The sequence below is a fragment of the Cnephaeus nilssonii genome (genome assembly GCF_951640355.1).
Source record: "Cnephaeus nilssonii genome assembly, chromosome: 9".
In the NCBI taxonomy this organism is placed as follows: Eukaryota; Metazoa; Chordata; class Mammalia; order Chiroptera; family Vespertilionidae; genus Cnephaeus; species Cnephaeus nilssonii.
In genome coordinates, this window is record NC_137080.1 from 88429285 (window position 1) to 88453744 (window position 24460).

The 24460-nt window shown below is 50.4% G+C and overlaps 1 protein-coding gene across 1 annotated transcript in view; it reads left to right on the top strand.

The window, feature by feature from the left end:
* The first annotated feature begins 12916 nt into the window (after nucleotides 1-12916).
* KCNK5 (potassium two pore domain channel subfamily K member 5) overlaps nucleotides 12917-24460 on the top strand; it is a 35810-nt gene continuing 24266 nt past the window's right edge. The window contains exon 1 of the mRNA XM_079781339.1: nucleotides 12917-13452. Coding sequence (XP_079637465.1) covers nucleotides 13267-13452 — 186 coding nt within the window. The 5' untranslated portion in view covers nucleotides 12917-13266. The remainder of the gene's footprint in view (nucleotides 13453-24460) is intronic.

The window sequence follows — 24460 nt, forward strand, 5'->3', positions numbered from 1 at the left end:
CCACTGCCTAGATGACGCTCTGGCACCAGGGGGGGCAGGTTGGCGGCTCAGGTGGGCCCAGCGTCTTCCATTCATCCAGGGAAGGACCTGCTGGTGGGGGAAGGGGCAGCGGTGGTCCCGGGCCCTTTCCTGGCCACGGTCTCTGAGCGCTGACCAGAACCCCTCTCGTATAAGAAGACAACCTCACCCGGGCTTTCCTTGTGCCTTGGGCTTATCGTTTTGAAATCAGCAGCAGGGCCAACACTGTGCACCCCAGTAGGTGCAAGCCTGGCTCTGGAGGGACACGGGGCTGGGCGCTGGAGGGGCAGAGCTGGCTCAGACGCCGCCCTGTCCAAGTGCTCAGAGGCCTCTGCCATCAGACCAGTCTGGGTCCTGATCCTCGGTCCCCATGCACCAGATTGGGTGGTTACTTCCCCTCCCTGAGCCTCAGTTTCCTCTCAGGTCAAATGGGAATAAAGACCAGGCTTACCTTAGAGGGCCGTAGGTTCAATACAGTAATGTGTGAGGTGCTCCCTAACACGTAAGAAGCTCACAAGGACGGTGACTCAAGTCATGGCATCACTGATCACTAGTCCCTTCGTCGGCCTGGCGTAAAGTGGGTCAGGAAAGGGTCTGGGCCACTCGCCCCAACGTGCTCATCTTCAGTCGGGTCCTTGAGCCGGCCCAGCCCCTGGCTTCTCCAGACCAGACCAGCGTGGGTCCCTGGCACAAGCGAAGAGGCCTTGGGTCACTGGTGGAGAGAGGTGTTTTGTGACCAGGGCCAGGGATTCCTTTCCTTATGATAAGTGAGTAGTAGCTTATATGTTAGGAGCCCCATTGTGAGGTCTGGGGCCCCAAGCCCCAGGAGTCCCAGGGCCTGGTGAGCCATCTCCCAGAATCGCATGTCCCAGGAGTCCACGGCCAAAGTCCTGTGTGTGCCCAAGTTCTGTTTATTGCCCAGCTCGGCCCTGGAGGTTGGCTCAGGAGGCAGAAATTCCAGGAATCCCGGTTCCTCCTTCGCCTTGGCATCCTCCTCAACCTCCTCCCTCCCGCCCTCTCCTCCACCAATCCTCGGGCCTCTGTCCCATTGGGAGCACAAGTGGCCAATTGTCCTGGGATCCTTATGTCCCTTGGGAGTAGCCGCCCTGGGGCCAGATGTGGCTGTTGTGGGCATTACACACTGGGTCTGGAGGAGGCCTTCTGGAGCTGCTTAGAGCAGCCAGAGGGTGAGGGAGGTTAGGGGAGGCGGCTGGGGAGCGGCTGTGCGTGAGCACGTGTCAGGCAACGGGGAAGGGAAGCAGTTTTCCTGGGGCCACCCTCCAGAACGCAGCAGGCCCTGCAAACAGCATCAATAGCAGAGCTCCCCACACAGTGGCAGCTCCTCAGTCACGGAGCCGCTAGCTCCTAACATCTACTGTCACCCCTGCCTCTCATAGCCCTGTTCCCACCTCCCTCTGGTCCCCGTTGGACTCTCGCCCTCAGCGGACACACCTGCGGGGCGAGCTCTTGGAAATGCTAGTGACAAGGACACTTGCTGCAGACCCTCCAGGCAGAGCCTTCACCGCTGGGTGAACCTGTGGACCTCCAAGTGGCATGCCTTTAAATGCACACAATAAAGTGTGCCGTATTATACAGGCAACCAATGACATCAAAGCACGATTATCGACAAAGGTTGTAAAAGTGCAATTTGTGTATAGAACACACAGGCAGGTGCGGCATAATGGCTTCAGTCAACGACAGGCCGCGCACGCAGCAGTGGCCTCGTCAGGTTATAAGGGAGCTGAACATTTCCTATCGTCTACTGACCTCATGGCCACCACCAAGTCCCAGCTCAAGGCATTACACAACTCCGACCACTGTGTCACAATGCGTAACAATTGCCTACAGCAGCGGTTTTCAACCTTTTCCATCTTGCAGCACACATAAACTAATTACTAAATTCTGCAGCACACAAAAAACTATTACATTTTTTGTTGATCTGACCAAAAAATAGATACAATTTTGACTCATTCACACCAGATAGCTATTGTTGTATTGGCTGTTGTCACTATATATATTTCAGAGAGGAAGAGAGATGGAGAGAGAGATAGAAACATCAATGATGAGAGAGGATCATTGATCAGCTGCCTCCTGCACACCCCCTACTGGGGAATGAGTCTGAAATCCAGGCATGTGCCCTGACCAGGAATGGAACTGTGACCTTCTGGTTCATAGATCGAAGCTCAACCACTGAACCACGCCAGCGGTGGCTGTTGTCATTTTTTTTAATTTGACAATCTAAGGGGTAAGAGGTCAGTGCCCCTGATTGAATAGTCAGGTATTGCATGTTTTAAAAATTCTTGCAGCACACGGGTTGAAAATCTCTGGCCTATGGTATTCAGTATAGTAACATACTATAGTTCTGTAGCTAGAAGATGTAGGATAACAGAATTTTCACCCCAAATCATGTCTCTTTGGCACAGGATTATTTTAGGCTGGTTAATTCTAAAAAGAGCAGGCCTGGAAGGAGCTCTGAAAACCAGGTTGAAGTTCCCCTTTGTAAAATGCATTCACGTTTGTAAGAAAAGTCTCCCTTGGTCAGGGTGTCTTCCTGGCTGCACCAGGCAGAGGGGTGACCTTCTCCTTATCTCCAGAAGCTCTTATCAGTGCAGCTAAGACTGAAATCTGCAGGACAACCTTCGACCTAAGAATGTCCAAACCTGCAGAGAATTTTTATGACTCTATTTGAACCAAACTGATGACATTTGCCTGGAAGCCAGATCTCAAATGCTCCACAGAAGGACTTTTTTTGTGTGTTTTTTAACAGTCCCATTGCCCTGGTGCCCCCCCCCCCCCCCGCCCCCTTCCACTCACTTTTTCCCTCTGCCATTCTCCTCATCAGCCAGCTCCACTCAGTCTTTCTGAGAGGTCCATAGGTACTGGATGTGGTGACCAAAATAAACAATTGAAAAATGGTTAGGATCCACAGAAGCAAAGTGTTAGGGTCTAATGCCATACCCCTTTCCTGACCAAAAAAGAGGGCATTGTTTACCACAAAGGAATGACTCTCAAATGGTGGGACTTCAGGAATCAAGGAGAGGAAGGTTTGGGGTAGGTCGCATAGCACCAGCTGTGTTCCCCTAGAAATGACGCCCCGGGGGAAGGCATAGTTCTAGCTGACCTCTGAACCGGACAGTGGGGCTTCTCTTCTGACTGAGTTATGTTTCCTGGCAGTAAAAATGTTAGATGTCGCGTAGCAATGAAATTCCGATATTATGATGTTCCCTTTGTAAGAGAAAGACTTTGAAATGGCAATACAGATCTATCCGAAACCTCCCAACACAAATAATTCAGAATCAGTGCTTGCGCTCTGCCCTTAACCTGTGAGGATGTTTCTCCCAACGGACTGGCTCTGAGCACAGGGCCGGCAGCTCCTGTAGTAACCGAAACCCACCAAGGCCACACCTATGGGACTTAGTATTGTCACTCAGCCGCCGCTGTCTCCGCAATGTCTGGCTGATCCCTGTAATTTACAAGGTCGATTTTTACTACTTGTTTGTGTATATATATATATATATATATATATATATATATATATATATATATACATACATATATATATGTATATATATATGATTATTCATAAATTTGATGCAAGTTTACAAAATTTACTATAGTACTTTTTTGTATTTTTACCTTAAATCTTACTCATAACATAAAATTTACCATCTTAACATCAAATTTACCATCTTTTTAAGCGCACAGCACAGTAGTGTTAATTATATGCTCCTCGTTGTACAAATCTCTAGAACTTTCTTATCTTACAGAACTGAGACTCAATACTCCTTGAACAATTTTGCCCCCTCCCCACATCCGTTGGCCATTACTATTATTTGTTTCTAAGAGTTTGACAACAGTCATGGGCCACTTAGGGACATGGGTACATTCTAAGAAATTCATCTTTTTTTAAAAAATCTTTGTTGAAAGTATTACATATGTCCCCTCCCCCCCCGCATTGACCCCTTCTAGCCCGCCCCTGCCCCAGGCCTTCACCAACATATTGTCTGTGTCCATGGGTTATACCAGTGGTCGGCAAACTGTGGCTCGCGAGCCACATGCGGCTCTTTGGCCCCTTGAGTGTGGCTCTTCCACAAAATACCACGGCCTGGGCGAGTCTATTTTGAAGAAGTGGCGTTGGAAGAAGTTTAAGTTTAAAAAATTTGGTTCTCAAAAGAAATTTCAATCGTTGTACTGTTGATATTTGGCTCTGTTGACTAATGAGTTTGCCGACCACTGGGTTATACATATATGCATACAAGTTCTTTGGTTGATCACTTCCAACCCACCCATCCTCCCCCCACCTTCCCTCTGAGATTCCACAATCTGTTCTATGCTCCTATGTCTCTGCATCTATTTTGTTCATCAGTTTATTTTGTTCATTAGATTCCACATGAGTGAGATCATGTGATATTTGTCTTTCTCTGACTTGTTTATTTCGCTTAGCATAATACTCTCCAGGTCCCTCCACACTGTCTCAACAGTGAGCAATCCTTTTTTACTGCTGTATAGTAGTCCATGGTATAGTGTACCACCACTTTTTTATCCACTCATCTACTGATGGTCACAGGCTGTTTCCAGATCTTAGCTATTGTAAATTGTGCTGCTATGAACATAGGGGTGCTTACATTCTTTCTGATGGTATTTTTGGGTTTCTTAGGATATATTCCTAGAAGTGGGATCACTGGGTCAAATGCAGTTCCATATTTAATTTTTTGAGGAAACTCCACACTGTTTTCCATAGTGGTTGTACCATAGTCTGCGTTCCCACCTGCAGTGCACGAGGGTTCCCTTTTTCCACATCCTCGCCAGCACTTGTCATTTGTTGATAGTACCCATTCTGGCAGATGTGAGGTGATACCTCGTTGTCATTTTAATTTGCATCTCTTTGATGATCAGTGACTTTGAGCATTTTTTTCATATGTTCCTTGGCCATCTGTATGTCCACTTTGGAGAAGTGTCTATTTAGTCCATTTTTAAATTGGATTATTTATCTTCCTTTTGTTAAGTTGCATGAGTTCCTTATGTATTTCAGATATTAATTCTTTATCAGATGTATCACTGCCAAATATATTATCCCATACAGTGGGCTCCCTTTTCATTGTGTTGATGGTCCTTAGGTCCTTTTGTCATGTGTGAGCATCATAGGAAGCACTTACACAAACCTAGATGGTATAGCCTATGTGGATGTAAGAACAGCCAAACCTGTCAAAAATTCTTACAAGGGTTTATTTGAGCCAAAATTGACAACAGAGCTGGGAAAACAAGATCTCAAATGCTCTGGAGAATGACAGTTTTGCAGTTTCTTTTATACATTTGTAATGAAGGAGGGAAGAAGGAAAGGAAGGTTACATGAAAGTTGGGAGGAAGCGAGAGGAGATATCTGTTTGCATTGCAGGATCTCAAGATTTGAGGATGGTTGTTTCCCAGGGATTAAAAAAAAAAAAAGGCCCAAGATTCAATCTAGACGAACAAGAACAGACTTTGCTTAAGGCAAACATAAGCCTTTTGGTAAAGAAGTTACATGCCTGCGCTGCGACTACCCACCATGACCTGCTCAGTTAGGAATTTATGATCTCGTCTCTCTATGAGGTTACTCCATAGAACTCCCCTATCACCATTGGTTTTGTTTTTGTTTTTGTTTTTGTCCACAAGAGCTACAAAGCTCTTTTTTTTTCCTTTTTAAAGGAATCAACGTTTTCAAGTGGTTGTGATGTTGACTCACTTTATGCTCTTAGTGGCTTTTTATATGCCTCCTTAGGTGGGATGGGGAGTTCACAGGGGCACTCTTCCCTTTGAAATTCCTAAACAGAATATGAACAGAAATACTCCCACTCGGAGAGGAAACAGCAAGTGTTTTAGCATATGAAAGCATTATCAAATGTTCATTCACCACGAGGATAAGCCCTTCACCTGTCTGAAAGGAGAAAGTGACAGAGGCGGGTGTGGGTCTTCGGAGCAGAGTTTAGGAGCATCAGTGACCTTGGGGAAGGCAAGCAGTCTGGTCGGCCAGTTTCACAGGGTGCAACCCTGGTAAGTCCAGTGACCTGTGGCTATCAAGGTGAAACAGCAACTCAAAGCTCATTGCCTTATAAATTATCAAGATGGCGCTCTGAAACCAGTGATTATTGGCCACACCATAAACAAACATACTAATAAAGCCATTGCAGTGGTTTTTATCAGCAGTGTACAAAAATACATGCCCTGTGCCCCTCCCCCACGCACCCACTTTTTCCTTTTCTATTCTTGAGGCTCAAGTTGTCTAGACATTCAGTAGTTTCAGTACAGATTCTATTTCCAAGAGGCCCCACTGGCTCCTGAGCAGAGAATGGGCATAACTCCTGATCTGGTTGGAAATTAATGGGTTCAAGTGTGTGGATGGGGCCAGGGAGGGTGGGGAAGGAGGGGGGAGGGGAGGAGAAGCACATTCTGTGTGGAAAGAGACAAAGGAGAGAGAGAGAGGCAGGAGCCAGGAGAATGGAGAGCTGGGTTAAGGGGTTTGGGAAAATGCAGGGAGGGAAGGAAGGACGGGGCCACAGAAGGAGAGGATGAGGAGAGCGTGACCATGACATTGAGGGGACAAGAATGAGAAAGGGGTCGAGAAATGAACAAATAGAGAAAGTGGGAAGACAGAGAAACTGGCAATTACAAAAACTTGGGATAAAAACCAACTCATCCTCAACTATTCTGCCGTGTCTTTGTGAGATAGTGAAACTGAAATAGGAAGAGGCCCTTTACTTTCTTAGAAAGAGAACACCGTCCGGAGGTGGGAGAGGAATGGGACAGAATTTTCCTAACAAAGAAAGGAAAATTGTAGCCTCTCAAACTGCCCCCACCTCATAATGGATGAACCGTTCACACCACAGTCCCTTGACCTTCTCCAGTCAGAGAAGGAGACCCAGGCCAAAGGCCTGGTCCCTGGAAAAACCGAGGGCTGGGGAGTGAGTCCGCAGCGTTAGGTGCAGGATAGGGAGGCAGGCAGGGTGGTTTGTTGTTGTTTAACACATTTGTTTGATTTTTTATTGGGATATAATTGACACATAACATTATATTAGTTTCAGGTATACAATGGAATGATTTCATACTAGTATGTATAGTGAAATTGAAACTGGACAACCAATGGGTCCGGGCTTCCTGTCACTACTTGGGCCAGTTCAGCAGAGACGGGGTTGAATCATATATGAGCGTTTATTCCAATAATGTGGGCAGCATGGGAGAGCAGCAGGTCATTCACAAAAATCTGCTCTGCAATCCCCCATAGACCAGCTGCTTATACAGGTAGGACAAGAATTACATGGGGAAGTAGGGATTGCAGGCAGGGGAAGCAGGCTGTGCAGGCTGAGGTGGGACTCCATGGTTTGGGCAACAAGGTTGTTAATCTTTCCATGATAATAGGCAGTTCTTGAATGAGGAATGGAGGAATTCCAAGGTTGACTCCCAGGTCCAAGGTTGACTCCCAGGTCCCAGGGGCACACAACTCCCAGCTAGGATAGAATGTCCTTTCTTTAACCAGAACAAGGCCTGGTTAATAGAGCATGATTAATATTTTCCATAACCGTAGCTAGCCCCTAACAAAATGAACATACTACAAGTCCAGTTAACCTCCATCACCAGAACATAGTTACAAGAAATTTTTTTCTTGTGATGGAGACTTTTATGATTTACTCTCTTAGCAACGTTCAAATATGCAATACAGCATGTCAAACTCAAAGGCTAACACGGGCCAAATAAACAAGGTCTAAGTTTATGTGGGCCGCAAAAAAACAAAATCTTTAATTTTCATAGTAACGTAGGTTTATTTTGATAGAGACATGCTGAATACAAAGGGCTGAAATAAATGAGTAACCATTAATGTAAAATAATAGAAAATTTTAATAAAAAATTTTTTTTCTTGAACATTAACTTACCAGACACTGAATAACTGCACAAATTAACAAGCATAATGCAAATAAACCTATTTTTCTTGTTCTCCGAAAGCAAAATATTTCCTGTTGCACACACCAAACAAGTCAGTACAAGACTAATGATGTGGCAATCGGCTGCTAAAATATTCGCTGCTAGTATTAGTGGAGAGAAATGGTGCGCCTGTGCCTAAGGCTCGTAAGGGAAAGGAAAGCAACACGATTATAGTGATCAGTCATTAGGGGCGTTGTAGTCCATTATTAATAACTAGAGGCCCGGTGCACGAAATTCGTGCACAGAGGGGGGGTTGTCCCTCAGCCCAGCCTGTACCCTCTCCAATCTGGGACCCCTCGAGGGATGTCCGACTGCCCATTTAGGCCCGATCCCAGTGGGATCGGGCCTAAATGGGCAGTTGGTTATCCCTCTCACAATCCAGGACTGCTGGCTCCCAACTGCTTGCCTGCCTGCCTTCCTGATTGCCCCTAACCGCTTCTGCCTGCCAGCCTGATTGATGCCTAATTGCTCCCCTGCCAGCCTGTTTGCCCCCAACTTCCCTTCTCTGCCGGCCCGGTCACCCCTAACTGCCCTCCCCTGCAGGGTTGATCGCCTCCAACTTCCCTCCCTTGCAGGCCGGGTGCCTCCCATCTGCCCTCCCCTGCTGGCCATCTTGTGGTGGCCATCTTGTGTCCACATGGGGGCAGGATCTTTGACCACATGGGGGCAGACATATTGTGTGTTGGAGTGGTGGTCAATCTGCATATTACTCTTTTATTAGATAGGATTATGTATAACAGGATATTGTAAAAATTAAGTTATGAAATTTTTATTAAAACGTTTCTTCCATACCATTATATTGGCTGGGCCGCAAAAATATTCGCTGTGGGTTGCATGCGGCCCGCCACTGTACTGTATATTACATCCCCATGACTTTTTTTTTTATTTTATAACTGGAAGTTTGTACCTTTTGACCCCCTTCATCAATTTTATACACCCCCGTCCCCACCCTTTGCCCTCAACAATTCTACCAATCAGTCTCTGTATCTGTAAGCTTGTTTTTTGTTGTTTTTTAAAAAGCAGTTTATTAATTTTTAGAAAGAGAGGAAGGTAGAAGAGAGAAACATCGATGTGAGAGCACAACATGGATCAGGGATCGAGCCAGCAACCCAAGCGTTGTGCCCTAACAGGAACTGAACCAGCAACCTTGTGGTGCATGAGCGGACGTCCAATTAACTGAGCTATACCAAGGAAGGATGTTGTTTTAGCTTTTTCAGGAACGGCCATACTGTTTTTCCATTCCCTTTTCTCCACATTTTTGCCCATACTTGTTTTTATCTTTTTTATAATAGTCATCTGACAGCTGTGAGGTGATAACTCATGGTGGTTCTAATTTACATTTCACTTATAATTAGTGATGTTAAGCGTCTTTTCATGTACCTGTTGGCCATCTGTATGTCTTCTTTGGAAAAATATCTATTCAGATCCTCTGCCCATTTAACAAAACAAACACATATATATAATTTCAGAGAGGAAGGGAGAGGAAGAGAGATAGAACAACAATGAGAATCATTGATTAGCTGCCTCCTGCATGCCCCCTACTGAGGATCCAGCCCACAACCCAGGCATGTACCCTGACTGGAAATGGAACCGTGACCTCTTGGTTCATAGGTCCGGGAGGAGCCTGTAACCGAGATACATGCCCTTAACCGGAATCGAACCCGGGACCCTTTGGTCTGCAGGCTGATGCTCTATCCACTGAGCCAAACCAGCTAGGGCCCATTTTTTTAATTAAATTGTTTTGTTTTGCTATTGAGTTGTATGAGTTCTTTATATATTTTGGATATTAATTCCTTATCAGGTATGTGATTTGCAAATATTTCCTCCCATCCCCTAAGTTGCCTTTTCTTTTTGTTGATGGTTTTCTTTACTGTGCAGAAGAAGCTTTGTAGTTTGATCTAGTCCCACCTGTTTATTTTTGCTTTTGTTGCCTTGACTTTTGGAGTCAGCTCCAAAAAAACCACTGTCTAGACCAGTGATGGGCAACCTTTTGAGCTTGGTGTGTCAAACTTCGCCAAAAAACTGAGCATAACTCAGGTAGTGTGTCACTTTGAGGAAAAAAACATTATTTCGCAAATGTTTCATCCTCAGGAGCAGCAAATGTTTCATCCTCGGCATGCGGCCGCCTCAGCGGCCGCGTGTCATCAGAAATGGCTACACGTGTCATAGGTTCGCCATCACTGGTCTAGACTCTAGACACTAAGACTGATGTCAAGGAACTTACTGGCTATGTTTCTTATAGGAGTTTTATGGTTTTAGGTCTTACATCTAAGTCTTTAACCCATTTTGGTTTAATTTTTGTGTACGGCATAAGATAGTCTAGTTTTATTATTTTGCATGTCCAGGTTTCCCAATGCCATTTACTGAAGAAACTGTCCTTTCCCCTTCATATATTCCTGGTTCCTGTGCTGTAAATTTATTTCTAGGCTCTATTCGGTTCCATCGATGTGTTTATGCCAATGCTCTACTATTTTGATTACTATAGCTATTTAATGTAGTTTATAATCAGGAGTATGGTGCTTCCAGCTTTGTTCTTTTTCTCTCAAGATAGCTTTGGCTATTCTGGGTCTTTTGTAGGTCCATATAAATTTCAGATTGTTAAGTTATATTTCTTTGGAAAATGCCGTTGGAATAGTGATAGGGATTGCACTGAATCTGTAGATGGCTTTGGTAGGATGGACATTTTAACAATATTCTTCCACTTGTTAACACATTCAGACCTGTAAAGAATTTGTGTGAGTTTATTTGAGCCAAACTGTCGACAATTGCCGGGAAGCAGAATCTCAAGGGATTGGGATAATGCTCCAGAGAATGGCAGCTTTTCATATATTTTTATACATTGCAATCAAAGGAGGAGACTTAGGTGGGTTATATAAAATCCATTGGTGATAGATTAGGGAAGTGGAAGAAAGCAAAAGGTTGGGGGGAACCTCTGGGACTGGATAAAAAGTAAAATGATAGACATATACTTAGGTAGGTACAGGATAGGTAATAGTCAACAATTAACAAGATAACAATAACAATGAAAGAATTTGTGGTATCTATCCTGGCGCCCAGACATTTGGTTGTGCCTTGAGGGGTCTGGAAAAAAGGGAAGTTACAAGTCACCCAGACATTTCAATGATATGTTATCATAGATGCAAAAAGACAATAACCACAGTTAAGGTAAAAGTTGACCTTGTCAGGGAAGATACCGGCCTAGGAGGTGACTACCCACCATAACTGCTTTTTTTTTTTTTTTTAAATATATTTTATTGATTTTCTACAGAGAGGAAGGGAGAGGGACAGAGAGCAAGAAACATTGATGAGAGAGAAACATCGATCAGCTGCCTCCTGCACACCCCCTACTGGGGATGTGCCCGCAACCAAGGTACATGCCCTTGACCAGAATCGAACCTGGGACCTTTCAGTTTGCAGGCTGATGCTCTATCCACTGAGCCAAACCAGTTTTGGCGTAACTGCTTTTAATTAAAGTTTAATTTCAGATCATCCTTTGTGGTTACTTTAGGTCTTTGAGTCTGCAAGACTGCCATGCAGGCCTCCCCTGAACTTGTCAGGTTAGCATGTGGCCCCTTTCGCCCACACAATCCATGAGCACAGAATATCTTTCCATTTATTTGTATCTTTTATTGATTGATTGGTTGGTTGATTAACTCTTTATTGTTGACTGGTTTTACATAGGTCCTCCTTTATCCCCCATTAACCTCTTCCAGCCCGTTCCTGTCCTCCCTGCCCCCACCTTCTATTTATTTTAATCAATATCTTATCGCCTTTCACATCCTTGGTTAAATTAATTCCTAGGTGTTTTATTCTTTTTTATGCAATTGTAAGTGATATTGTCTTCTTAATTCCTCTTCCTGATATCCCATTAGTAGTATATTGAAGTGCAATTTCATTTTGTGTATTGATTTTGTATCCTATAACTTTACTGAATCTGTTGATTAGCTCTAACAGTTTTTTGGTGGTCTTTAGTGGGGTTTTCTACACATAATATCATGTGATCTACAAATAGTGACAGTTTTACTTTTTATTTTCCAATTTGGATGCCTTTTATTTCTTTTTCTTGCATAATTGCTCTGGCTATGACTTCCATTGGGTGTGTGTTTTTGACAAATATGTTTGTGACCGTCATTCACTTCTTCATTGCACAAATGTTTAATGAGTGTCTATTATGTAACAGTCCTGGGGGAATATGTCATTGAACAATCCAGACTCCCCACCCACAAGCTGTCATTTTAATGTTGTATAGTATATTAGAGATATATAGTATATTTGAAAAAAAATGTAGTGCTAGGAGGAAAATAGGGCTAACGAAGAGGATAAGGAGGGCAAGTGTGTGAGTGTGGAGGGTGTGTGTGTGCAACTTTAAGTAGGCCTGGGAGTATCAAAGAGGCTATTTCCCCTAGAGTTATAGTGTGTGTAGTGGAGGTAGGGGTAGGGGAGGGGTCTTGCACAGCGCTGTCCAGACTGCTCCTCCCCCCACCTAAGAAAACTCCTCCCCCAAGGGTCTCACAACTGGGCACCTGAGAAGGGGGCCAAATGGAGAAGCCACGCCTCTGTGGCTGGGTTAGTTCCTGATATCCGGATTCTCGGCAGTTTCTCCGGTCCCTTTCCGATCCCCTTTTCCCAGGCTTATAATTAATAGCAAGGTGAGGCAAAAACTGAATTACAGTGAAAATAACAGGAGTAACAACTTCCTGACCCCAGTCATTAGGTCCACCCTCATTTTCTTTAACACACCAGGACTAGGAACAAATGCGAGTCCCAGACACCCCTATCGCTCAGGCATTGGGCACCGGGGAACGCAGAGAGCGCACCTCTTGTGACTCCCGCTGCTACCGGGCGGGGCGGGGCGGGAGGGGGCGGGCCCTAGTCGGCCCCGCCCCCGGGGGCCCGGCGCGGGCGGGAGGTGAGCGCTGGGCGCTGATTAAAGCGGCGCGCGGAGGCGGGCGCAGCGCACACTGCTGTGGCGCGCGTCGGGCAGCCCACGTGTCTCCCCAAGTCGGGCCCTGAGTTCCCCCCAGCTTCTCTCACCGCCGCGATCCGGGGCGCTCCCTCGGGCCCCTTGGCGTGCGCCCATCCCGGCCCGCGCGAGCAGGGCCCCGCACAGTTCCCCGCGCTCAGTGGGCCAACTTGGAGAAGCTACTTTGTCCCGGGAGCCGCGCCGGGGGTTCGGGGCACTGCGCATGCGGAGCTCCAAATTCAAACAGCTGTTTCCAGAGGCTGGAGGGCGGGTGGACCGGGAGCCACTGGGGCTAGGAGACGCGTTGGCCCGGAGGTGGCCGCTCGGGAGCCATGGTGGACCGGGGCCCTCTGCTCACCTCGGCCATCATCTTTTACTTGGCCATCGGGGCGGCGATCTTCGAGGTGCTGGAGGAGCCGCACTGGAAGGAGGCTAAGAAAAAGTACTACACAGAGAAACTGCATCTACTCACCAAGTTCCCGTGTCTGGGCCAGGAGGGCCTGGACGAGATCTTGCAGGTGAGGCGCCGCTTTGCCCCATACGAACGAACACCTGACGCCGGCTCGAGCTCTAGCAGCGAGGCGGGGACGCGCCCCGCACGGCTTTGGGTGATCCTCGGTCCCCGCGGGTTGTCCTGGGGTGACAGGAGGGGTGTCTCATCATGGATTTGGTTGCCGGGATCTTTCGTTCACCCGTGGACACGGGAGTCACCTTGGAACCCAGTTTGTCCCGAGAGAATTTAGGGTTGACCTCCGGGTGAACCGGGCCACGCGGTGGCTCGCGGTGGGTGTGCGGGTCCCTCCCTCCTGGGAGGGAGGCTGTGGGACGGATAGCAGCGTTTATCTTTCCTCGGAGACGCTCCCGGAGCTCGGGAGCCCAGCCGGGTGTCACCCGCCCAGCGTCTGCACCTCCCATCTCCGGGGCCAGCGCCGCTCCCGCGCGACGTTTCTTTCGGGAATGGGAGCCGCGCGAAGTTGCTGGAGGGTCCCCAGGTCCAGCCTGAGCAGGACCCCCTTCCCCCGTAGGGCGAGGAGTGGGGTAAGGGCTCTGCCCGGCCGAGCCGCGGGGACGGGCCGGCGACTGGAATGCTGGAGACGCGCTCGGGCTTCCGGGAGAGCTTATCTCGCCGGCTCGCCTGTCGGGAAGGCTAACTCCAAGGGCTCGTGGTTCAACTTTGTGAAAGTAGTTTAGGCTGAACAAAAGAACCAAACCGGGGAGTCCATGGGGGGCCGGGAGGAGAGGCTGTGCAATGGGAGGTGATGGGGAGAGTTTCTCACCCCTGTTGGCATTGGGAGTTTCTTCTGGTTCCTATGCCCCATGAGGGCATTGACCTTGCTGGGCTAAACCGACCCTAGGCCAGGACTCGAGGCCCTCTACTCAGTTTCCTGAAGACTCAGCGGTACCTGTCCAGCCTTGGCCTGCACTGGTGGCATCCTGCAGTGGATGACCCGGACCCGAGTAGGGGCCGTGGAGTAGGGGTAGTGGATGGAAGATGTTACCTTTCTCCTGGGGTGGAAGATACCAGAAAGGAGGTTTGATGAGGAGCAGCATTTAATCTACAGCAGTCCCCCAATGCTTTGTGCCTGTCTGGTTGTCTCATTCTTCTGGCCTCAGTTTCCTTGTATGTAAAATGGGAACGAACCCGTCTTCATCCATCTTTCCTGCCCTGAACTGTTGGAAGGTTGAAAGCATTGGAAAACATGAAGCCATCTGCTTGTGGCTCCCTGTTTGCCCCCAAGTTAAGAGACATTCTAAGATGAGCATATCGGTGCCTGCCTGCCGGCAGCCAGCCGCACTAGCAGACTTGTGCTCCTGGGGACCACTGGAAGGGGGGAGGCTTAGGTCCGCAGGCTGGGTGTTTGTTTTCTGTGGGGAAATTTCCTGGGGTGGGGGCTGGTGGGCGGTGAGGTTGGAGAAGGAAGGTGAGCTTCAGGAGGTAGCTCGCACTAGTGGGGGTCCCGGGGCGGTGCGGGTTCCTTTGGCTGGGTGTTTGCCCTGGGTGCATGGGTTGGGGAGGGGTCACTTTATAATTTCCCCTGAGGAAACAATTCTTCTGTTGTTTAGTTTCTTCCAGGGCTTTGTTTAGAGGGGAAGAAGGCAGGCGAGTATGATAATAAAGAATCGAGCTGCCCTCGAAGTTTCCTTCTTCGCTGCTCCTCCACCAACCACTGCAGGAAGGAAAGAATTCAAGGCTGAATGTGGGAAAATAAACTTCAAAACATGAGGAGAAGGGAAAAGAGGGGGGTCGGGGTGAGGCAGCCGGGTGCAGCTGGTGGTAGGAGCTTTGGAGTTTAGACAGCTTTCTTAAGGTGTTTGAGCAAACAGTATGTTTCTTAATGTGAGGTGCTGTTCACCCCCTCCCCCGCCCCCTCCAAGAAGGCAGGTAACTGTTAGAAAAAGGATTTGGGCGTCAGGCCAGTGTGATTTGGAGATAATTACGGATAGCCCTGTCCCCATCTGCGGCCAAAAAACTCTCAAAACTATCTCCAACTGGGCGAGTCTCCTCCCTTCATAGGAAAAATCCAAGAAATGAAAACCAGTGGAAGCATTTTGTTAGCGTTACTTTTTCAGTTTCCAGCCGTCTGCCAGGCTCGGCTTTCTGATGCGACTTGGGGCATTGCCCTTGGCCTCAGGAAATTGGTTTAAGGAAAAATGAAAACTCAAAATCTTTCCAATGGGGTTGTTTGGGCATTTTCCACCTGAGGTTCTGAATCACCTTTGTAATTCTAAGGAAGCCCTTGCTAGGAATTCCTGGGGTGGGGGCAGGCTCCTGGGAGGGGTTGATGGAAGGGAGTGGGGGTAGTGCAGTCTGGGTTGGGGTTTTTCTCACACTGGAAGCTGTGCTTTCAAATTCGTGAGAAAGGGAGTTTACACACCTTTCTTTAGGTCTTTGGAAATAGCCCCTGAGTTGTCAGGTGCTTCCTCCCTGTTCAAGCTGCGGTTGACTTTCAGATGCTCTGCACCCCACCAGCCTTGCGCCACGTGGCCGCCCTCCTTCCTGCTTCAGAGCCATCTTGACCCTTTGCTGTGACGCTTGCTGCACCAGGCACTGGGCGAACTCTGTCCCCCAGACTTTCCCTAAATTGCAGAGGTTCCCACGAGGGGGAATTAGCACAGACTGAGCCCCTGGTGCACGTTGTGGGTAGCAGCAGCATTTTATGAGAGGGGCACAGTCTGGTTTTGCCATGTGGCTTGGCCATTTACCCATCAAGCCATTTAAGTTCCTCATCTGCAAAATGAGGTCTGGTAAGGGTCAAGTCAAGTAGAAGCAGTCGGCCAGATGTGTGCAGATGTAACTTAGGAGAGCGAGCTCATCTCCCTGTCACTTGCGCACATGGAGCACGGACCAGGACCAAGGCAGCTTGCCAAGTCGTTACCTGCACCGGGGCAGGTACTCCTTACTGCAGCCTTTCCTATTTAGATAAGGACACCGAAGCCCAGGGAAGTTAGAGTGGCTTTGGTGACACAGCAAGAAGGCACAGCCTGGGGTGGGGACCAGCTGTCTGCCTCCTGGTGCACCCCTGCCCCCCATCTTGGGCATGTGACACTGTTGAATGGTTGGTCTGTAAGTGAGTTTGGTAAATTGGTTCAGCTGGACTCTGGTGTGCTGGGAAATTCTATTTTCTGTTCCCCCAAGAACAGGCACCTGCACGCAGGCTTCTCCTCCTCCGTTACTGAAGGGAGCGCCAGTCCCCAGTCCCCCGCACCCCACTCCCACGGAACCGCTGAGGATTGGGGTAAAGGGGAAGAATGAACCCTTCTCAGCCTTCACCTCCGGTGTGCAGTGATCATAAACAGGAAGGATTTGAGAGCTCACCAACTGCCAGGGCTTTGGTTGAGCACTTCATGTACAGTCTTATTTTAATCTGATCTTGGTGACCCACCCCCCTTTTATAGATGAGGACAATGAGGCTAAAAAAAAAAAATTATATAACTTGCCAAGGATCATATAGTGCAAACTCAGAAAGTGCGTTGTATTCCAAAGTGCATGGGAATTAGTCAACGGGCATTTATTAAGCACCCACTGTGTTCCAGACAGTACGGTGCTAGGAGTCCGAAGGTGAATTAAATCACTGCTCAAGCTGGAGATAAAGAATGAATAAACCCACCACGACTTAGCGCGGAGATGTTCAGGAGGGACTCTTAAAGAGGGCCCCTCGTCCAGCCTGAGGGTTCAGGGAGGGCTCCGGGAGGAGGTGACCTCAAGCCAGAGTGGGGTCTTCGAATTAGGGGGGGACTTAGGGGAAAGAGGGTGGGGTGTGTTGCTTTGGGCTGTGGCTCTTGAGATTCCCAAGTTTCCTGGGGTATAGTCCAGATCACCCCAGGCCCTGCCCTCCCCTGGGGCACTCCACCCCTAACTCTGGGTTTTCCTGGATTGCTCACATAGATGCCCAGTTCCCAGAAGTCTCTTGGATTTCGCTGGCCTTGCTGCTAAGCTGCAAACTGCATTATTCCATTGGGAGGTTTTCCATGTGTCCCAGACCTCTCTCCTTTTATTTTCCAGACCTTCCTACTCTATCCATGCTCCAGTCTACAGGAGTGAGGCCCATTCTAGTTTTGAGGTTCTGACATCCTGTTATTAACACCAACCCTTCTCCTAAAATGCGAAAAACCTAGCTATGCGGTAAAATTACATCCCACCAGAATGCACAGAATGGGGCACATTCATTGAATTTTTTGGAGAATTGAGGGTTAACATGAAAACCTCTTTTGTGTCAAGCCTGGTTGGAAATTGTAAAAGTGCACTGGTCCACGTAAACGCCTTTGTAAGTGCAGGGAGCACAATAGATCTTTTGATTGTCCAGGATCGAGGAGGCCTCCACGTCATTGGCTCACACTTGAACTCTGACCTTCTAGGACTGAGAAATGAAAAGAGAAGTTGGGTTTGGGAGAGGGAATGGAAGAAAAGGGTCCCTTTCTAAAGGCTGGTTTTCTTATTCATGTTTTGCTCAAAGGCCAGGAAGCCACACACACACACACAAAAAAATTTTTTTCTCTCAAATTGATAAATCTGCCTTAGTTAACTGCTTTAGTTAGAGTTTTAACAGTAAAGTGAATTTTTATTGAATCGTTCTGAGAATTTTACTAGAGCCCTAAGGACGATTAAAGATGGCATGGTAATAGAGACTCATTGAGGGTAGAAATTAGCAAGTGTTGAAATGTTCTGGTGGGGGTGGGGACTTCCTATAGGAGGGGTACGAGGGAGGTGATGACTGTGGCTTCTAAGTATTTTCCTGGGGTTTTGCCATATTTACAGTCTGTCGTTTAAAAGAAACAGAATCTTCCAGTTTTGAATGCTGTGCTTAGCTGGCTCTGACCTCAGGCCGTGGGCTTTCATCTTGAACTTGGCTGTTTGCTGTCTGATTGGGCTCAGCCTCTGAACTCTGTGTGTGTGTGTGGGGGGGGGGGGGGGGGGGTATAAGGAGCAGGAAAGTACAAGGCAAGGCTTTGGGGAGCAGAGGAGCCATGCTCCTGAGAACGGTACTCCCAAGAAGGTCTTTGTACCACTTGGGCTGTTAGATCTGAGTGGTTCTACAGGAGCCGACTGGCCAGAACTGGGCGGTCCAGAGGCCAGGGCGGTAGGTGACTAGAGGGAAACACTTGAAGTGGGTTTGCCCCCTCCCGGGGTTCCTCTGGGGAGGGGAGAAGGTGGAGGAGAGCCTCGGACGTCTCCGTGAGCATCCGCATGGATCAGCCCAGCACGGTGGCCTTGGCCTGCGGCCACGGGGCAGAGAGGTGAGGGTCCGATAAGGGAGCTCTCTGGGTTAGCCTAGGAATTTGAACTCACCAAGTTTTTGCAATTTTCAAGCCAGGGGGTGAACAGCATTTCAGAAAGTTCTTCACAGCCATTTGTAACTTAAAAGAAGTGGAATATTCTACTGTGAGCTGATGGTGTTTCTGTGGGTTGATCCTTCGCCCCGTGAGTGTTGTGACAAGGACGCTTGCTCGCTTTCTCCGTGATGTGACTGAGTGTGGTTTTTCTACCAAAGCCCGGAGAGCTCACAGCCCTCCCCGCAAGAGCCCGCCATGCTCCCTCACACCCCAGTTTTCAGTTAGGGTGCCACTGTCTTCCTTCCCTGAGCCCCTTGGGAGGTCCAGGTGTGAGTCCCCCTCCCTGCCAAAGACACCCCCATTTGATGACCGTCCCACACTCTGCCTAAGTGGCACTTTTATGTAAAAGTGAGGCAGTTAATCCACTCCCCAAACTTCAGAGGCCTGGGCGGCGTTAGGGACGACAGAGGAGCCCCTCACTGCCAGCTGTCACTTCTGTGTGTGCTGAAGCCTCAGAAGCCAGACGGGGCCTAAAGCCCCGGGAGCTCAGTGTGGCGGGGAGAGAAACCGGGCTGTGGTGGTGAAAGGAGGGAAATGCGGTCCTGGTGCTGAGTGATGGGTTGCAGATGGTTGAGTCTGGAGAGACCGAGGCGGGTCAGAGGGCCTCGGAGGATTGGGTTTCTGCTTCCTGGGGCCTGTAGAACCCCTTGGCCTACAGGGGACCTGGCCCTGAAAGAAACATAACCTATGCCCCCGGGAAGCCCCCCCCCCCTCAGCCAGCCCCCCATCTAGAGAAAGGAAGGTAAGGAGCTGTTACCTGAAGGACACATTGGTTAAGTGTCCCGGAGGTTCCAAGTGTGTACCATTGAGTTACTTTCTGCCCTGGAACATAGAGAAGGGGGACATGAGCCGTGTGAGGAGCAGCCCCTGTGAGCATTCTGCTCAGTCCCTGCTGTGTGCTAGGCGCTGGGCTGGGTCTCGCTGTGGGTCAGGTGGTATTGCTCTGCCAGGAAACTGGAAGCCAGGGAATTGGCCTGGCACACAGCCAGCTACAGGCTGAGATGCACAGGGCCTGCTGACGGCAGAGCCTCAGGGCCTGACCACAAGTGGAGGTAGAGGCAGGAGGTTGGAGTGATGGAGTGAGGGTGGACGGTGGCGATGCCAGCTAACAGTTCCCGAGCACGTGCTTGGCCACAGGCTGTGTGAACTACAGTCCTCTGCAGTAGGCACTCTTACTGGCACGTCCTCTCCGGGAGAGCAACAGCATGGACCATCTAGGGTCCGTGACTGCCTGAGTCCATATCGCTAAGTGGAAGCACCGGGATTTGAACCCAGAGCCCACAGTGAGGCCACAGTGAAGGTGGGGAATGCAAGGTTTGTGTGGTGCCCTCAGAGCGATGGGACGACGTGCAGGAGGCTTACTCAGCTGTGCGCCTCCAGCCAGTCACCTCCTGGTCTTTGAAAAGGGATAATAGTGCGGGAGCTCCCGGTGCCTGCAGAATCCGTGGGGACACCAAGACAGAGTGCTGGGCACATGCGGCAGGTTCCTGGCCGCGTTTCAGCCGCTGTTCCTGTGCCCTGGCTCCCTGCGGCGTCCCCTTCCTCACATGCTTCAGGCCCCATCACCGAGCCAAGCTGCAGATGGAGGCACAGATGAGAAAATGCAGATCCCTCCATTTCCCGTTTTCTGCACATTCACCCATAACCCTCCCCTCAGAAGAGGTCATGGTCACCACTTCCAACTGTGGCAGGCTCCCTTCTCAGCTCAGTCCTGGCTTGTCCGGGGCCTTGGTTAAACCTTCTCCCTCCTGGACGATTCCTGGGTCCAGATGGCCTCCTGGGTGACCTCCCTGGAGGGTGGTCACGTGGGCCCTGGGGTCAAAGTTGTACCCTCCTTGGGGGCAGGTGCCACCTACCTCCCCTCTTGGGCCCTTGGTAGCGAGGGCTCTTGGATTGGCTTTGAGATGTATATTCAGTTTTTCTTATCCTCTATCTAAACATTTTGGTTTCCTGCCTAAATATCTAGGGAAGATTGTGTATTTGTGGCTGTTGTCACCTCCCATGACCCACTGTAATCTTGCTGCAGCTGCTTCCCCAGCCCCTTTTATGGGGGAGGGGGGAGGTGGCTTGCCCCAACGGCTGAAGGAGAAGGCCTTTGTCTGGGTGGATGGTGCTTGGGGCCGGGGCTGAGACCTGTATCGGAACCACTGTTTGGGGAATCGTTTTTCTTCTCCCTCCTGGTTTGTGCTGTGTGGCCCTGGTCAGATTCACCTCTCTGAACTCCACGCTCTTCCGGTGAATTCACCCATCCATTCAGGAAGGCTCAGAGTGCCTGTCACCTCAGCCCCAGCAGGACCATAGGAGCCTATGGGGTTGGGGCCACCGCTCCTCACCCTTGGCCCTGTGATCCCGGCCCAGCCCACAGACATGCTCAGTGTGTGTGTGGGTGTTAGTCAGCCACTGACTTGCTCAGAGCATGGCTGTTGGGCCTGGGGGCCCAGTGTTGGGCCTGGCTCTGAGGGGGACACCAAGAGCCATATGCGGACCGTCGGGTTGGAAGTCCAGTCAGGAGGGCCCAGCCTCTAGCAAGATGAGGCGGTTCCCTGGGTAAATTGAGGCAGCCCAGACTCCGGCCCTGGTCTCCCAGGCTCTGAACCCTGGAGAGGAGTGGGCCGGGCCATTATCCAAGTGTCCTCCCCCTTTTAGGCCGTGTGAGTGGCCCATGCTTCCTGGGCGGGAAGGCCAGGCTCTCAGGTCACCTTGAGCACATCGCCGCTGGAACACCCTTGGGCGTGAAGATAGCAGCAGTGCGTGCAAAGCTCACTCACTCCGTCACCGTTCCCAGTTAACCTCTAACACCGGTTTATCATCTTATCTGTTCCTATTTGACGGATTTCACGGAACAAACTGCTCTCTCTCCTGGTCTGTTTCTCCCCAGGAACCCCCTGCTTGCGCCCACTATCCCTTGCTTCATGAACTTTCCCTAAACTCCGCTCCCCTGGGATGAGGGAGTGTGCTCAGCGGGTCTGTCCTCAAGGGCTGGGTGCTGGAGGGGAGCCATGCTTTCTGCCTCCAAGGAACTTGAGGCAGCACATATCCAGTCCTCCGTTCAGCAGACATTTGCGTCACGCGTGGGTCACACGTGCGTACTGTGTGCCCAGACCTACTTGAGACCTGCTGCAAAGGAAGTTTCGTCCCTGCCTTTGGGGAAGGTCTTCAGAGCACAGACTGTGCAAGCCAAGAGGAGGTGGTGTGCTGTGGGCGGGACAGTGCCCCCCTGCCCTGCTCCTTCCTTGTGGAAACCTCAGAGCCTTCTGAGGAGGAGCAGGAGGGAGGCTGGGCTGTTCGCGTGGAGGAGGGAGTGTCCCTAGCCGATACCTCCTTTGGCGTGGCTGGAGCCTGCATTGGGCCTTTCTGCCACGTGGCCCACTTGCCCCACAGGGCACCCCTCCACAGCTGACCCGGGAGGCTGGCCCAGGGGAGGGATCAGGAGTTACCTGCACAGACACAGGCTCCCCACCTTACTGTGGGCTCTATGGACCCTTCTTCCGAGGTACCTTCCTGTGACCTCTGGGGTCTGGCAGGGAAATGCCATCCCATTTGCCAGATGGAAAAACCAAGGTGAGGAGCTGGGGACAGACTGTCTCACACCAAGCTCCGGGGCAGTTTGCTCCATGTGCCCAGGGCCAGAGCCCTTCTTCACGGAGCTGTTTGTCACTCAACCTCTGATCCCCTTTTAAATGGCCCTGAAGTCAAAACCATGGTGGTTTGTGGGTGCAGAGCACTTACTCAACACACACCAAACTGGCCTGCCTGATGTCTTAACCTGCCCAGTACACCCCTTCCTGTCATGTGGTTGCCAGCTTCCCCACCCGCCGGTGAGTGTTTCTGGGGTAAGAGGCAGAATTTGAAGCTGGGAACTGTGGACTCAGGAAGGGGCCTGTTTTTAGGCTCCATCCGCAGCCCGGGGCAGAAATGATACGGTGCCTCCCCAGGGAGTTTCCCGTCACAGGACCCTGCCCCCCCGCAGCGTCTGCACCCAAGAAGCTGTTGTTGGCTAGTTTCTCGGGTCCTTGGAGGCTGGCATGGCAGATGGGGGAGGACAATCAGGCTCTGGGCACCTCTCCTGGCAGCTAATCAAAATGTGAGGCTGGAGGGAGCTTCCAGGTTATCTAACTGGTCTCTCTTTACAGCCCTGGAGCCAAGGCCCAGACCTTGTGAGGTTACGTAGCTTTCTCAAGGTTGTCTTGCTCACCAGGGGCAGGGGAAGCACAATAAAAGAGTCATCAGAGCTAAGTGGGCAATTAGTGCAAGCTGCTTGTAAGCAGTGGCCACAAGAGGTAGGTAAAAGGTGATCGCCACTCCTCATAGATCCTCCGGTCACTGCCACAGCGGTCAGGGCTTGCAGTCGGGGCTCCTCGGCGTCAGATCCGGAAGCCCCAGTGGCTTCTCCCTGGGACTAAGGGCCCACATTCTTGGAGTGGCCCAGGTGATCCGACTCCGCGGCTCCTGTGGCACCGCCTTTCTCTGACCCTACTACCCTTGATCCCAGCAGCCTCTGTACAGACAGGAGGCCATTGGATGTGGGCAGAGAGCGCTGTGTCCAGTGATACCATATGTGACTTGGGGGGTGGGGAGACAAAGGGAGGGATGACAGCAGTCACACAGGAGGAACGTTAGTTGGAACTTAGTGGCGGAAAGGCTGCGCGGGCCATCGCCCCATCCCATCGACTCCCCAGCAGTGGTGAGACAGGTGCTGTGGGGAACCACAGCTCGTTCCTGGCCTGAACCCAGGCTCTCCGAGCCCACAGCTCTGCAGAGTTGCCTCATGTTAGACTCCGCGTGTCCTAAGTCCATGCCAGTCCTACCGCTCTTGCTCAGCTGCCAGCCATGCCTGGGGCTGTTTTCTGCCTGGGCCCGTTAGCTCCCAGCACCCCAGCAGCGCTCTGCATTCAGCTTTGCAGGTTCTGATCCCAGTGACCACATATCGGTGTGTTTGCCAATGTCACTGTGAAAACTTTTAAAGCAGGAAGGCCTGGGTTATGTAAGTGGGCGCCACAGCTCAGAGTTGGGGCTATCAACTCTGCTGGCCCTCCGCGCACCTCCCACCCCCACCCCTTCATCCTTGCAGACCTAGTAGGCCCTTGACCCTTGCCTGCAGGATTGTGGGTCAGGGGACCCAGAGGCCCAAGTCCTCAAGGAAAATCAAGGGGCTGGAGGGGGAGGCACAGTTACCTCTTAGCTGTGGGGCTCCTGTCTGCGTTCCACGTTATCTGTCACCTCCCCTAGCAGCCTAGCCCACACTTGTGACATGTCCTCACATTGGACTTCTCCAGGGCTCACCCCCAGCAGGACCCTGTCTGCACCTCGGGTGGGAATAGCCCTAGCCTGGCCTCTATCCCAGGGTGCAAGCGCCGTCCAGTTTCTGCCTCCGAGGCTGGGCCAGGCTGCTGATTCTGCAGCATGCTGAGGACCCCGGGGGGGCGGGGGGGCCGTGAGGACTGAATGTTTGTTTTGGCTTGGGTGCCCTTTGTGTCTAGTGCGCGTTTCTTGTTCCTCCCGTGCCCTGGATGCAGGGTGGCACCTGTTCACAGGCCCTCTGCAGGAGAAAGAACAGCAGCTCCTACCTTTCCCATCGCTCCTGTTCAAATAAAACCCTCGCCTCCCGGGTCGTGGAATGCGTCCTGACAGTGTTAGCTTTGGAAGGATGCCCTTCCCCGCCCAGCATCCCGGCCCCCTTTGGCGCGGAGTGGC